The sequence below is a fragment of the Gallus gallus genome, chromosome 11 (assembly GCF_016699485.2).
Source record: "Gallus gallus isolate bGalGal1 chromosome 11, bGalGal1.mat.broiler.GRCg7b, whole genome shotgun sequence".
Classification (NCBI taxonomy): domain Eukaryota; kingdom Metazoa; phylum Chordata; class Aves; order Galliformes; family Phasianidae; genus Gallus; species Gallus gallus.
In genome coordinates, this window is record NC_052542.1 from 10,474,259 (window position 1) to 10,490,112 (window position 15,854).

Here is a 15,854-nt window from a genome sequence, read left to right on the forward strand (position 1 = left end):
AAATTAACTGCTAACAACTACCACGGTCTCAATTCTCACATTACATATCCTAGATTCAGAATTAACTATTTCTTGATCATATTACAAAGTCCCCACAAGCAGGCCTGGAGTGATGGAGGTGCCTTTTCTTCATCTGCGAGTAACAACGAATTCACAGGTAAGTTTGGTTTCCAAGCATGGTTTAACTGTACAAACCTATTTTCCCTAGCAACATACAAAAACAGTTGAACATGTCATCTAGTTTTAGAAAAATGAGCTGCATTTCAGACAATGACAGCAACATTTCCCAAGCCACTGTTTGCTCTGCAATACCCTTCCTAACAGCTTGATGAAGGACTAACTGACAAACTTGAGTTTCAGAAGACAGATCATACCGGTATCTGTTATCTCCTACCTCTATAAGAGTTGGCTCATAACTATGGAAACAAACCATCTGTTTTCAGCACTTTGTTTGTGAGCTATTTGTGACACGGACACTGTATTTGAGTGTATTCTAGGAACGACTACACAACTGTTGAGAAGTTACTTATGGAAAAGATCCATGTACATCCAACTTCAGACTTCTACTACTGCATAAAACAAGCAAAAGTTTAATTTAAAAGATTAATACAGAAACATACGTACATGACCTTCTATGTGCTCTACAATACTTATTTTCACCTGCTAAAACATGTAATGCCTACAGTAAAAACCAAAACTATAAGTAAGGATTAAGAACAAAAGTAAGGAGAGGAATCTAGAAATCCAGGTCTTCCCCGTCCCCCCATACTCCCCCAGATATCTGCCTCAGAGTATCCAATTTTCTTGGAGGACTGCAATAGTTTGTTAAGATATGGGTTTTGCTTTCTTTTGAAGGACGAAGAAGGGATTTTTGCCTGCATAAGCCTGATGAAATATGCTGAATACTCGAGGTTGAAAATGGCAAATTATACAATGATTGTCAGAAAAAGTTTGTCACTTGCACAAGTCAGCTTTTGTTGTTTTCCACAAGCGCTAAGAACTTCATTTCTTCTCCAAAGTGAAATTCCTGAGGATACTGACACTTTTCACACTTTTCCCAGAGCTCTTTTTTTTTTTTTTTTTTTTGTCTTTTTAAACTTCTACTTTGAGTATCCTGAGATTCCAAGTTTTACCTTTTCTTTTTGGTAGGCAGTATCAGAAAGGCAATTACTTTTTTTATTTGAGCACAAAATAGGAATTCATAGAAATCATCAAAATCAGTGCAATAGCACTTACAAAGATGACTATCAAGGTAACTCCTGGACAGAATTATTCCCTGTCATTTTACATCAGCAATTTACTACCACAAAGTACATCTGCTTTTATTTTATATCAGAAAGAATATAGATGTTAAATATTTTCATTAATCATGGTTAGCAATACAGATCTTCGAGTCTGAGGGTAAAATTTCTATCATTATCCTTTTTTACTTTGAGGAACTTCAATACAAAAGAGAACTTGATTTTTGGATACCAACATAAACACATTTGTATACAAGAGGGCCAGCATCTTTGCCATTCAATTTCCTCCAAAAGTAAACTTCTAACTCCATGTCTTCAAAAGTCATTCTGTGGAACAAAGATGCCATCCAGTGGTTGGCTAGATTGATGATTACTGTCTATCTTTCCTTTTTCATCCTGGCACATTATTTAACAATTTCATGTTTCCTAGCAGAAATGACTGTGCTCATATTAATTACTGCTGGTTTTATTGAGCTAAAATCTAAGCCTTATTAGATAAATCTAATATCCCAATACGCACGTTATTTTCAAGTAGGCAGCATACGTTTTCAAGCTGTTTTCAAATGCAAGGTACATTTCTTCATCCTATATTTAACCTTTTTCCAACACCTCCTCTCCCCCTCTCATGCAACTACAAAAAGCACCTACCTACTTTCTTCAGAAAGAAAAAATGAAGTATTTGCTCACTTTTCTGTAACATACTTCAAAGATTGTGTTTAAATTAAGACAAGACATTAAGAAAATCTGGAGGCATTTTACTTATGAATAAATCTCCAATGTGTGACTGCATAGTAATATTTTTTCCCCACACATTTTTTAAGATTTGAGCTCGCGATGCCCAAATCTCCAATACTAAACTATTCCCAAATTAGTTACATAAAATAATATAAAAGAATACATAAAACAGTCAAGATAGCATATGCCACTGATTCTTCACTTTTTTCAAAGTGAAATTTCATGTTTTTATAGCAGTCCATGCACATATGCAAGACACTGAGTCTACAAATCAGCTGAGCAGAGATCAGCTACAACACTGGATGGAATCTGTCACTTGAAATTACAGCAGCAGCCACTATTGTATTACATTTTAAAAGCACCAGTTTTGCTAGTGCAAATTCTATCATAATGCTTATTCTGACTTCCATAGGTTTAATTTTGAGATTCGCCCCTACCACTGCTTTATCATACAATTCATCCCTGTAGTCTCTGATGGATCTTACCAGTGACAAGAAAAGAAGGATGACAGTACATACTACATTTCTGATCAGTTCTTTATTTTATTTTGACAAATGTGGAAAAAAATACATGCTCATCTCAGAGCCTGAAACGTTGAACTGGATAAAAATAAAGAAACTTAAAATTACAGCTTAAGATGTTAAGTATACCATTCTGAGGTGAAGTTATCCATTTAACACCTGCATTAGCTTTCTAGCTTTACCAAAAGGGCACAGTGCTTGGTGCCTTATCAGATATATCATCAAGCATTTTGAGGTATTATGCCAAAATTATGTTATTAAACTTTTATTTAAATAAAGAGGCAGTAACAGACTTATCTGATTCAGAATGCGTGTCTTTTGGGCAGACAAAAGACAATTGAAATACAGTTGATTATTTATTCCAGGGTATACTCTATTTCAAAACATGGTCACTGAGCAGTATAAAATATGAATACGGTTCAAATGGTATCAGTCATTTCATGGCACAAATTCTTAAAAAAAAAAAAACTAACAAACAAAAAAACCCCACATGACTGAGGTTGCAGAGAACTTGATAATTATGGGCTCCAAAAGGTCATATACAACTTCATATTACTGTCTCAGAAATAGCAAGGTTCCTGTGAAAAGGAAGGAGCATCAGCCTAGCCTAGCCGGTACACTCAGGCAAACGATCATCACACACATTAAGGGAATGGTTGTGCCCACTTCTTGCCCAATTTTAAGTACAACGCCTCTGAGCTTTACTCAGTTCTGTTAGGAAGTGATAGGACAATACAGGAGTAAAAATGCATACCTCTGTCCTTGCAGACAGGCAGAACTGAGCAAGTTCCTGGTTTAACCAAACTGCTCTGACTCAGAAGCTGGAGTAGCTGACCACCCAACGTCCCTTCCAACTAAAATGATTTTGACTTGATTTCAGGGGAAACAAATGCTTCCACTTTTTCTTTATATTGGCCACAATCTGAACTGCAGGTAATAATTACTTCAAGAGCATGCTATTTTCATTGTCTTCAGTAGTACGTAACATTGGTGGAAGCTCTAATGTTTCTAAACGAGACCGGAGATGTACACAGCAGCTGCAGCACAATATGCAGGCCCCATGCAGACTTCAAGGGGCTGTCTGCTTTGTTTCTCCTGACCACAGAAACCTCTACTTGCACTTTATTATGGTACAAATATAAGACTGGATATTTACTATAAGAGAAAAAAATATTAGAAAGAATGGAATTCCAATTTCCATTCATTTATGTAGCAGAAAAGTCGACTACATTGAATGGTCTGTATTTTCAACTTAATGTAGCAACAATAAATTTTAACATCAAAAAGTGTGACGTAAGATTTCAGATTTACATCTTTGCAGTGCAGAAGCCTCAGGGCTGAAGACTGTATGTCATAGAGCAGCTACCACAATATCCGGTGAACTCATGTAAGCAGTCTTACAGTTAATTAATTAATGCTGACATTAGAGGCTGAGCTGTAATTTGTGACATTCCTAAATGCTACAACTCTCATATTCCTTCCACTGTTTCTCAGCCGAGAACGATACCATAAGTTTAAGAATGTGTATGACTACGAGAAACCAAAAATAGCCAAGTTCACATTTCCATTTCCAGTGACCAACACCTTCCTCACAAGAGTAAAAAGCTAGAGTAAGTTATTTTTTAAAAAATAGAATATAGAATAATGAAACAAATATGCAATAATGAAACACTAAGGGCAAAATAAATTTATACATAACACAACTATTTTTCAAAATTCTTGCTTTGCTTTAGATGCCAGTTTGCCTTCTGGCTAAAAACACATTCTTCACACACGCTGGGAATGTTGAGGAAAACTAGTCAGCATTCAGAGGATTAATACAGATTTCCAGCTCTGTGCCTTTAGGCTTAATAGTCAGACATCTATTTGTCCTCAGGAAAGGTTAGGGGTTGAAATGCAAATATGCAAACAACTGAATTCTTTGTTAAGATATCAAGGAAAAGCTTGATCTTTGCTGCTGTTTAATAAATCCCTGCAATTTTATGGACTTATTTAAATGCAGTATTGTGTCTTACTATTTTGAAGGAAAAAACAATGCAAGGAAACAAACACATTCATTCTGACTAAAATTTGTTCTCTAGAGGAAAAATGACATACACCCTTGACAGCTTATTTACCAAACTCACTAAAGATTTATTGATTTATCAATCAGTGCCTTGAGCATTTGCTTCTCCCCAAGGGAAAATTAACAATTCCAACTAACCTAATATATTCTATGTATAAACTAAGTGAATGCAAGAATCAATCCTGGCACAGTTTACAACATCCAGTTAAAAAATGCTGTCCCTTTTGGTGTATGTAAAATTGAAAGCTATACTAACGAAGAATAAATGCTCATGTTGCTTACAAACATAAAAAATACTTATTAAGACAGTACAATTGAACCCATAAGACATTTTAAATCATTTAAATACTCAGTGGGAGGCAAAAGCATTGGAAAATAAAAAATTGAATGATTTTGCTTCTGGATTAATACTAAGTACTAACACTATTAGTTGCAATACTGACATGCCTCAAAGCAGAGATATTTCACAAAGAGCTACAAAACCTCTTTTATTGCACCTGAAAAAGTCTAAGCCTGCAAAATTAATTACTGGTTTGATGACATCAGAGCAGCATAAGAATTCCTGGATTTTCATTTCCTTCTGGACTACTTTGTCATTTAGCAAAGAAACGGGAAGAAAAAGAAACTGCTCAACCATTACATACACATTAAATGTACTCCTATCAGAATGCAATACATGGAAGACCAGTTTTTCCACTACAAACAGTTAACATATCCAAAATATTAAAAAAAACAACCAAACACAGAAGTTTGCCGTACAAAAGAACTGCAAATAGCAGCTCAATGCACCAGTGCTCCTGTGATGAACTTTGCAGCACCAGATTACCATAGAAACTCACAGAACACCCCAATCTCTGCCACAAAAGTAGGCACATGAAGAAAAGATAAAGCAATGTTTTCACTTCTCCTAAAAGTACACACAAGCATAGAAACACACTCGCAAGAACATACAGTGTTTGCGGTATGCTTATGTGGAGATGGCTGCAGCTTAGCAGTCATCTATCAACAGGATGCCTTGTCATTACAATTAGCATCTTCTCAGCAAGATATATTCCATATGAACATTCCAATCTCATACATAAAAGCAGTGGTGTATTTCTTAAAGCTTCATATACATAATTTCATTTACCAGAATGTTTATTGGAATCCACAGAAGTGAAGGCTTTATTAAACATTCCAAAGTGTATTTAGAGAAAAATCCTCAAGACATACCCCATCACTCCTTTCTTTTCTCTTTTTCTAATACAACTAAATAAGAAAATAATCATCCAATCACAGTAAGAAAGCCAGGAATTATTGTAGAACACTGCCCTCTGGTGTTAAACCAATTCCGAATTTCACGTTTAAGACCCCCCCCCCCTCCCTCCAGCCACCCCCCCTGCATTCTTTTTTCTTTTTTTTTTTTTTTCCTTTTTCTTTCTTTCTTTTTTTTTTTTTTTTTTTTACCTGAAAGAACCACCTCCAGGGTCATTCAGCTTGTTTTTCTGATTTGCAGAGACCTGAACACCAAAGCCCCCAGGACTTTTGCTGGCTTGTATTGTTGGTGCCTTCCCTACTGTGCCTGAAAAACACCAAGCGATGTTATTATGAGCTGTCTTAGACAATTTACATCAAAGAACCTTCTGTCCAGGAACTAAATTTAACTGTCTGTAAATTGCAAACAAAGGAAGTTATTATTTTTAAAGATTGCACTGCTGAAGAAGAACAACTTTAGACACAAAATTTATATTAACATTACAGTTTGTTCTATATTTACACAATACTGAAGATTCCATACATGAAAACCGTTGGCCAATGTTGGTCACAATACACACAAAGGTTGTGTGTTTGCAATTGCCAGTGAACCATTTCTTTTTATGTTCTGCACATCATATACAAACAATTTCAAATGTTCTTAATATAGATGTTTTAAGTTGGTCACTCAAGATATTAACTGTGCCTTTTACATTTTCTTATACAGTCATTTCTGATGTGTTGCTGAGTTCAAAATGTTACTTTAAGTATTTTTAGATGTTTATACTGTATGTAAAAGACCCCACACCATTTCAAAATTTGACATACCCTCCCTCATAAAGGTTTTCTTTTATTTCCTTATTTTGAAAAAGTTTTTTATAACTAATATATGTCTGTTTCTAGACTTTACAAGTCTCTATGTATAAAAAATGGGATTTCTAACTGAGGCTAATTGTGGTGTACATTCAGCTTCTTGTGAAACTAAATAAAAAGATATTAATTCCTCCCTGACATTTGGAAAATCTAATAAAAAATAATTATATGTTTACGTTGTTAATTGGTAAATCAATGAACATGTATTAATTGTCATTAGAAAACACTAAAACAGCATTTGACTCAAAAAATACTGACAAATGAAAAAGACATAGTAAGTCTTCCTTTAATACTTAATATTTTAAGACATGCTTAGTTTGGTTATGTTTTGTCCATTTCTTTTAACCCCACTTGCATGTTGGCATCTGCAAGTATTTAAGTCACGTGTCTACTTGACTTGAAGAGATTTTACTTTTTTTTTTTTGTATATCATTCAATTGTGTTGAGTTACAAACTACAGTATTTAAGACTGAGAAGTACTTGAAAGTTCTTCCTGCACATCTATGGATCAATTGCCCTAAAAAGGCATGGTATGAACCTCAGCAGAAATAAGCTATTCTTCTATGATGAATTCTGAAAACCTAAATCACTTCTATCACAATAAATCCTTTTAACACTTCTTAGCTGAAACAGAAGTGCTAGCTTTACATGAGCCCAGCATTCCTCTTTTTCTTTTCAAGTCTTCGCCTAGCGTAACATACGCTGCGAGAGCAAAACTTAATTGACAGTGTTCATTCAGTTATTCCATCTCGATAAAAACATTTTTGCTTGATCCCTCAACATTAGCAAATACAAAACAAGATTCAGGACTTTGAGTTCTAAGCCTGGGGAATAAAACTATTTTGTCATCAGAAAATTCAAGGTCTGTGAGATGTCACAGATAGCATAATTTTACGGCCCAGTCCATTTATATATTTCAGATTAACTAATTGAAAGGCTTCTACTAAGTGAATTGAAAGGAAAGAGATTATATAATAATAAAAATGAGCAGATCTCTGCTTTCAGCAGCAAGTTTTTAGGAAATTAAGTGTGTTAGCCTTGAAAATTATTGCAATGGCTGAAGTAAGGGAACAGTGGTACTACTCCAGAATAAACATTATATTCCTTCACAGCTAATATCAGTTTTCTTTTCCACAAATGATAACTTTTGACCCCAAAATTAAGGAAAACGTACAACAGCAGAGTAGTTAACGTGTTGGTTGGAGGAAAACTGTATGTCTACATTGGAAATCTAAAAAACGTCTCACTTTCATCCTATTACGTAATTCTGCTCAAATGGATCTGACAAAATAAATGTAAGTTTGGAGATGACATACAAGTCTTCCAGTTTAAATCACAGCCGTGTGAGATTAAGGAGTTAGACAAAAATTATGGCTCAACTACCAATTTACGCTATAGCATATTTTGAAAATTAAAATCACCTGTGGGTCTGGATTTTTCATGAGGTTGGTAATGACATACAGAGTCTTTCAACACTGGGTCCTTGCTTCAAATTTCAAGTGGCATGATTCTGAGAAATAAACCCACATTTGGGAGCTCCTAAGTTCCTATTTCTCTCTTTGCATAGGTTAAATATCTGCAGTGAATACTTTGGCTGACTATTTTACCCTTTGACTCCATTCCTCCATCCAAAAGATTCAATTCACAGATATTTTGTACACTTATTAGAGTCTGCCATCTATCTATACTATAGCTTAGTGAAAGCATTAGTTTGTTCACATGGATGCATTAATATTACTGTAAAATGCAGCACTCTGTGGAAGTGAGATCAATTCTGGCATAACCATCCTTGAAAACACACTCCACAGAATTTTACTACTGTAATTTTCTACAAAGACAATGTTCTATTCCAGTATCTTACCTTCTTCTACAGGAATAGTTAAACCAGGATAAAACACAATTATACTGGTGTTTACAGTACAAAATTTTAACCATACATCACAATCAAAACACAGTTATCTGGCAGTACGCCATAGGCATTTCTTAGAGCTGTGAACACATAGGCTGATTTTTCTCCAGACATGGGCTGCAAAATATATAGCCTTCACAACGGGACATTTTTTAAGTTTCCCTTCTGAATGCTTTGTATGTGTAATTAAAACACTGTAGTGGTAAGCTTAAAAACAAGCTTGTAAATATGAATAAGCTCATTTGAAAGCACAGCTTTGCATGAAGTGGCCTTTATGAATTTTTGTCTTCCTTAACATAAACTGCCAGTTAAGTTGTATTTCACTGGCCAGTCACTGGCTATCACAAATAAATCTGTGATCTGAATTCTCTGTTTAAGAGAGGGTGATGCCAATAACATGCAAATTTTTTGCATACTGTTCTCATTTACAACTTAAGAGACTGTATACTAAGAACAGAAATTAAATCAGCCTTCACTCTCAGACATTAGTCAGAAGTGAAAGTCTGCACTCTAAGACACTGAATACTCTTCCTGTTAATAAACTCAGGACATGAGTGTCAGAGCTATCAAGGAAACAACTTTTATGAAAAGAAAATGCATATCTTTCTAACCTGAAAAAACAGCCTACAAAAGGATTACACTGACAGCTTGGTCTCCATGTCCAGTCAGCCTTTGGATTCTCTAAAGTGAACTGAACAAGATATCACCTGCTATTGTGTGTGCTGTTTGTTGTTTTGTTTTTTTTCAATGCTTCCTTTTCCCAAGACAAACAAAAAAGACAAAACAATCAAGCCAAAACAGGCAGCAATAGCTTCCATGTGCATTTAAATTACTTCGATTTCTGATTCAGTACCCCAAGATGATAAACTCTGTATTCCATTACAAATCCTCAATCATCTAAATCCCCATATCCAAAATGATACTATTCCATGTAATTATACACCAAAGCTAAAAGGTCTAGTGGTGGTAGAAAGGAACAAAAGGATATTTGTTAAGAAAAGAAGGGTTCAAAAACCCTCTTAAAAAGTGGGACGCATCAGCCAGACATTCACCCACCTGTGTACAAACCCATGAGAAAGTTGTGTATACCACCAGACCTCTTTCTCCCCTGGCATGTCAGGCTGCTGTAAACTGTCTCTGACCTCACCAAAGAGTAAACATACTGGCAGAAAAAAGCATGCGAGTTGAGAAATTTCTCTGACTCCTACTTTGATCTCTGGAGCTATAATGTTCTGCCTCAAGAGCAAGAGTTAAAGTAGGATGATCAAATTGAGGAATTCTAGAAGCTTCAGGAAAAACAAAACGTTTCTTTCTTGGCCCAAAGCTACAGTGTGCAACAGTAAAAGTCACGTTCCTTACAGCGGAGTAAGGAACTGAGCACGTGCAAGTTGAGTTCTAAGGTAACTTCAAAACAGTTAACTGTGTAGGTCTGAAATGTTGAAACTGCACAGTGAAAACATGCACTCCTCAGCCAGTATGATGTAAAAAAAAAAGTGTCAAGCCTGCTAACGTCAGCACTGTAAGTTTTTCCCATGCTACTAGTTCGTAATTACAATGAAATTCATACACAGGTAACAATCTCACTAAAACATTTAAACCCATACCTTGTGGTCTAATGGTCTGAGTTATTACCACTGGCATCCTAATCTGGGTAGTCTGGCAAGCAGGGTTTCGTTTCACAGTTTGAGCAGATGTTGACTGGATAATCTGCTATTATTGAAAAAAAGTATACTTATATTATACTCTTTATACACAAACACACACAACGTAAACATACTAATACCTGCAGTTACTAGTATAAGCATATGGATCTCTACAAGCACAACCAGCTAGTGACAAAAGTCATATTCATGTAATGCATGTGGTTGTGTGTGTATGTATATATACATATTTTGCTGTTATGTTAAAAAATATAAAATAATATTTGACACAAATGTTGTATGTCACAGCCTTCATAAAAAATGTGAGGTAAACATCAAAGTTCAGACTTTTGTCTTCACAAACTTTACTAGGAAGAAAAGTATTTGCAGAAGAAAACGCTGCAATAATTTTATTGGTATACATCTACAGCTGTTAGGTGTCTCACTGTAAACCTATGCTTTTTAAAGAAAATACACACTAGAAGTAAAATCCAAAATATTATGAGTTCTGAAGTCAGACGTGCACAGGAAGGAAAAGTAATGTTTTGGGATTATTATTTATCTTTGCAATGTTAACTGGATATTCTCACGGTCTTGTTTACTCAAATTCTGAGGTCCTTACCCAAAACAGAAACTGGATCAGAAACTTGGAATTCGGCTCACAAATAAATTAAAAGAAAAAAAGAAAAACACCTGCAAAGGTCATTTCTAAGGACAGCTAAAAGAAATCAGGGACAAGGTATGCATAGACATAATGAACAGCAGATTCAGTGCACACATGGATGCTGCAGAGTGGGAAAAAAAATCCATAAACTTTGAAAACAAAACACAGGCAGATAGCTGCAAATAAATTACAACCACAACTCAGGCCTGAAAACCTTGGAAGTCATGCGCTCTTCACAGTCACAACTATGTTAGTCCCATAGCACAATACATCCCATCTCTGAATTACAAGCTGCTCTCTTCCACCATTATTACCTCCAAGACGACAATATGCAGTGTCATGTACCACCACATGAAGTGAACAGGAAACAACACATCTTTATTTAGCATCTCTGGGTGTTACTCTTACAAAGCATATGCAATTATTTAACTGAACAATGAAAGACCAAATCTCTGACTTCAAAGTATGCTACAGAGCAAAAGAAAGGAGAAATGTATACATATAATACACATATGCATACATATATACACACATTTTCAAATGAGATGTAAAAGTAGAGAATAAAAATGAGCTGGGGAACAGACAGGTAAGTGTTCCATCAGCAGAAACCAGGGCTCCCAAATCAGAAGGTGAAAACTATAAACAGCAGAAGAGAGTAGTGAGGGAACAAGAATTTTAATATAATCTGGAGGAAAAAACAAATAGGGACATTTTGAATTAAGGGAATTGCATTCTGTACAACCTAAAATATTAAAAGCTATGAGGTCTTAATAAACTTGTAGATGTAGAAGTATTAAGAATTTCTAGCTTGCAGAAAGAGAGAAGGAAAAAAAAACAGATTAAAGATTCAGCTTCAACTGTAGACACTGAAGGAAAAGTGAGTATTTGGAGTAAGCACAGAAATGGAGCAAGTAGACATAAATGTACTAGGTCAAAACAGGCAGTGAGTAAATAGCAGCACTCAGAAGGGAAAGAATAAAGTAGCTACCAAGTTTCAAACTCGAGAAAAATATAGGCAATAAGTGAAAAAGAGGGAAAAAGTTTAATTAGACTCCATTTTCAGGCACAAAAATTTCCACATACAAATATATTTTCATAAGGAGACATAATAGCCCAAAAGTTAAAAAATGGCTATTTGATAGAAAAGGAGAATGTCACCACTTCTACAGTGATTTATTTTAATGGATGAGTCTTCAGAGTATAGTGAAGGAAAGCAGCCATACCTTAATTGGCCAAAAGTCAGGCCAAAAAGATGTGTGTGACCTGTGGATAGAAGTATCATCTAGTATTACGGCCATCTGTTACTAAACTCTTTCTCTGTAAAGCAAGCAACTTCTAGAGTTCAGCATCAAATTCTATTACATTTGATCAATATTTTCATGCAAATACTCTACGAAGTGGGTAAATTAACACTACTAAAGATAGGCTAGTATTTAACCATATAAGATTATGTAAATAATGATGTTATCTTTACTATTAAAAAAGCATTTATGAATATATTTTGAATGTATTAAGAAGTACTATCCTAGGATCTCAGCATACACAAAAATACTGAAAGTATAGAAAATGACTGAGCAATAAACTTTTACATGGGGTGCAGATCAAACTCAGCATCTTCAGCTCTATATTGAACTTGGTCAGCACTAAGCACGTTCTCTAAAAGGAAGACCTGCACTTGAACTCGGAGCAACACTTTACACTAACTTGGATTGCAGCTTCTATATGGTTTTATGATATATTTTTACGCAGATGTGATCTTCAAATCTGGCAGCAATTAAGGAATGAACATTAACAATTGGTTTTTGAAACAGAATGTACAACTTTCTTTCCAGACAAATATAAACAAAGAACATCGTAAAAACTGATGAATCAGAGGTAGATTTCACTGCGTGAAAATTTATAAACAATCTAAACCACTCCTCATCAATTACACTAATTTAAATTGTTCTAATCCTCTTGCCTATTTTCCCCAGAGCATAAACGTTATTATTTTGTCCAGAATTTGGCCTGGAAAATGTAAGCAATGAACAGGGTGCTGGCATGATAATCTAGGAGATGATTTACATTTCTCATAGCCTAAATATATGAACGTACCACATCTAACATTACCCATTCACATGCTGAACCAGTTCACAAGCACCAACATCTTAAACTAGACTGACAGAAGATAGAGAAGTGGGTGTTGTTAGTATACTGAGGTTATTGGAGACGTTACTTTATGTTTAACAGAAGGGGAGCACTTACTGCTGTCTCCAACTACCTAATGGGAAGATGTACAGAAGACAGATCCAGATTCTTTTGGTTAAAATACAGGTCAAGAAAGAATTGAGCCAAAGCACATGAAATGGACTGAAGTAGAAAGATGGCAACTTCTGTTTCCCTTCTATCTACGTGAGAGATACCAAATAAAAATGAATGCTAGTGCATGCAAACCCTTAAAAAGAAAAATCCTTTGAGACAATCAGATTACAGTTCACTACTGAAGGTTTCAAGGAAAGGAATGCAAATTTCAACAATCCAGGTGCTTCTTTGCAGATGCATAGGGTCACATTGACATGCTGCACGTATCTTGACTGGAACTGAAAAATTAGTCTCATCTGATTTACACAAAAACACTTTGCAACAGAAGCATCTGATCCAAAAGCATAGGCATACAATATAGCAATAAAAACAAACAACAAAGGAAACAGAAGCTTCTGCAAAGAATTCAACAAAAATAAATTTCAAAAATAAGTTCTATACAGAGCATTTTTTCTCTCCATTAATTAAAAAAAAACACTGTGGGAGGAAGAAACAAGTAAGCTACTTGTTCAAAATGCAGAATGGCTATGGACTGATATGACATACATCTTCACTCATGAGTAAACACTTGCTAACTCACTTGTGGCTATGCCACTTGTGATTTATCAGTCTCCCCGCTCCTGAAGATAAATGTCATATCAAACCTCAGCTATCATGTAATCTGGCAGCATTAACTTAGAATGTTCATGCTTTCATGGGCCTAGAATTCATACTTACCATTACTGAACATGCTGTAATAGTAAAAGAATTTTTCAACAATACCTCAAAATTTACATACACAATTTCTGTTCTCCTCCCAGACAAAAGAAAAAATAAGTTTACTTTTTGAAGGAGCATATATTGTTTAATGTTAAGATGACAATGCTGCTTTATTGAGTTTTCAAAGAAGCAACGAAGTAAACAAAAACCAAAGCCATTGGAACACTTGTCCCAGCTGCTCCCCAGTGTAGGAGGGCTGTTCTGAAAGTAATGTTGGCCCACAGTAGCAGAGGTGGATGTTGGTGTGGCAGTAGTTGTTGAGCCTTTCCGCCAATATTGAATTCCTCCATGCAGAAGAAGTAGCATCCACCAACACTCATTGACATTTGCTGAACATTTATGGAGCCCAAACAGTGGATGTGAGCACAGTGAGGTGGTGGGTGGTGTGTTTCAGCAGTGGCAACAGTGACAGTGGGTCAGCTCCACTGGTGCAGATTTTTAAAAGCACAGCATGCAGCCTCTTGACCATGGCTGGCAAAAATGCACAGCTGATGATGGTGACTACATTGAGAAATCGTGTTTTGTAGGTGAGAATTTGCTATAACATTGTTACTGTGTTCTTTGCATCTGTTGCAGTTTCCATGGAAATAAATAGCAGGCATTACTTTCAGAGCAACCTACTAAGAAGTCACTAAACTGTATTTCAAGCAGGCATACAACTTTCCAACTATAGGTTTTGTTCCTTTCGAAAGATCACAGAGTTTTATAAATTTTCTTGTACACCAAGCTCAAAGCCTGCAACTAGGTATTTATTAGTTCATTAATATAAACTATTTCTTTTATCCAAATTGATATCATCTACACTTCCATTTTTAAGACGTCTTGTACATGTGGCAAGAACAAAATCATTTACTGTGAGTCACTAAAAAGTGTATGAATTACACTCCTGTAGAAGCAGAACACTGATGACAAAAAAGGCTTTGACACAGATTTAAAACAAAGCACAGCATCCCCACATAACATGATGCTTATTCTGCCACTATATTTTATTTGCATACTCAGTTGCTCTATCTTACCTTCTAGAAGACTCCAACTAGACCTGCACAGTCTTTGTTACTTCATGTAATTAGATTATGTAATTAAATTTGTTTTAATTAAGATGAATCACTTCAACTTTCTTTTTTTTTTATCGTATAAATTTAGTAAGTGGCTTCAACCTCCAGGAATACTTCTTATAATGCAGTAACAACACAGCACGTGAAGTGCAAATCAATCTCCATTATTCAATCCACTTACAGCTTCAACACTTTTAATAAATAAAAATAATCTCTATCATTCACAGAAATCACAATAACACCTGGAATAAGACAGGCAACGTCTGCATATATCAGCATATAAAGAGCTTTTGCCTACTAAGGATGACAATTTAGACAAACTTTGAACATTGCACTTAGAACAATTACAAAAATTGATTGCTGGCTTATCTCATTAGTGTCTCATCAATACAATATTAGCCCAAGACTTATCCACATTTCCCCAGCTAGTAGTAGCTACCATTTCTAATAGAATTATCTATCTCTTATACAACAAAGATTTGTCATAGTTTTAGAAAAGGATGCACACCTTACAAAACAGAAAAATATAATTCCCTCATTCATCTGTGTCAGCACTATAGATTTTAATGATTAAGTCTCCCTTTGTGCAATCTACATTTCAAGTTGAGCAGTATACAGAGAAGTCTCTAGTTGTGAGAAACCACAGTATACCTGGGAGAAGTATCACCACATTAGAAGAGCCACAAGCCACGTGAACTAGCCCTACGGACAGAACTTACGTACAGCAGGAAGTGAAGATGACTATGATTTAACATCTCACTATCTTACACAGTACCAAATCACGACAGTAACAGCTCACATACCTTAGCCTCATTGCTGAATTGTACAGACATGCCCTTTGTCTTATACTAACTTCTA

At 35.4% G+C, this 15,854-nt stretch overlaps 1 protein-coding gene across 5 annotated transcripts in view; it reads right to left on the reverse strand.

The window, feature by feature from the left end:
- Positions 1-15,854, reverse strand: part of LOC415780 (transcription initiation factor TFIID subunit 4-like) — a 131,621-nt gene that overhangs the window by 92,893 nt on the left and 22,874 nt on the right. For 4 of the 5 annotated variants that reach the window (XR_006931209.1, XR_006931208.1, XM_046899655.1 and 1 more), the window contains exons 8-9: positions 10,182-10,287; positions 6,009-6,123 (exon numbers count right to left, since the gene is read on the reverse strand). Coding sequence is in view for 3 of the 5 variants with exons in the window: in XM_046899655.1 (XP_046755611.1) it covers positions 6,009-6,123; positions 10,182-10,287 (221 nt within the window). In the remaining 2 variants the exon portion in view is untranslated. The remainder of the gene's footprint in view (positions 1-6,008; positions 6,124-10,181; positions 10,288-15,854) is intronic. The other variant, XM_046899656.1, reaches the window with a different exon arrangement.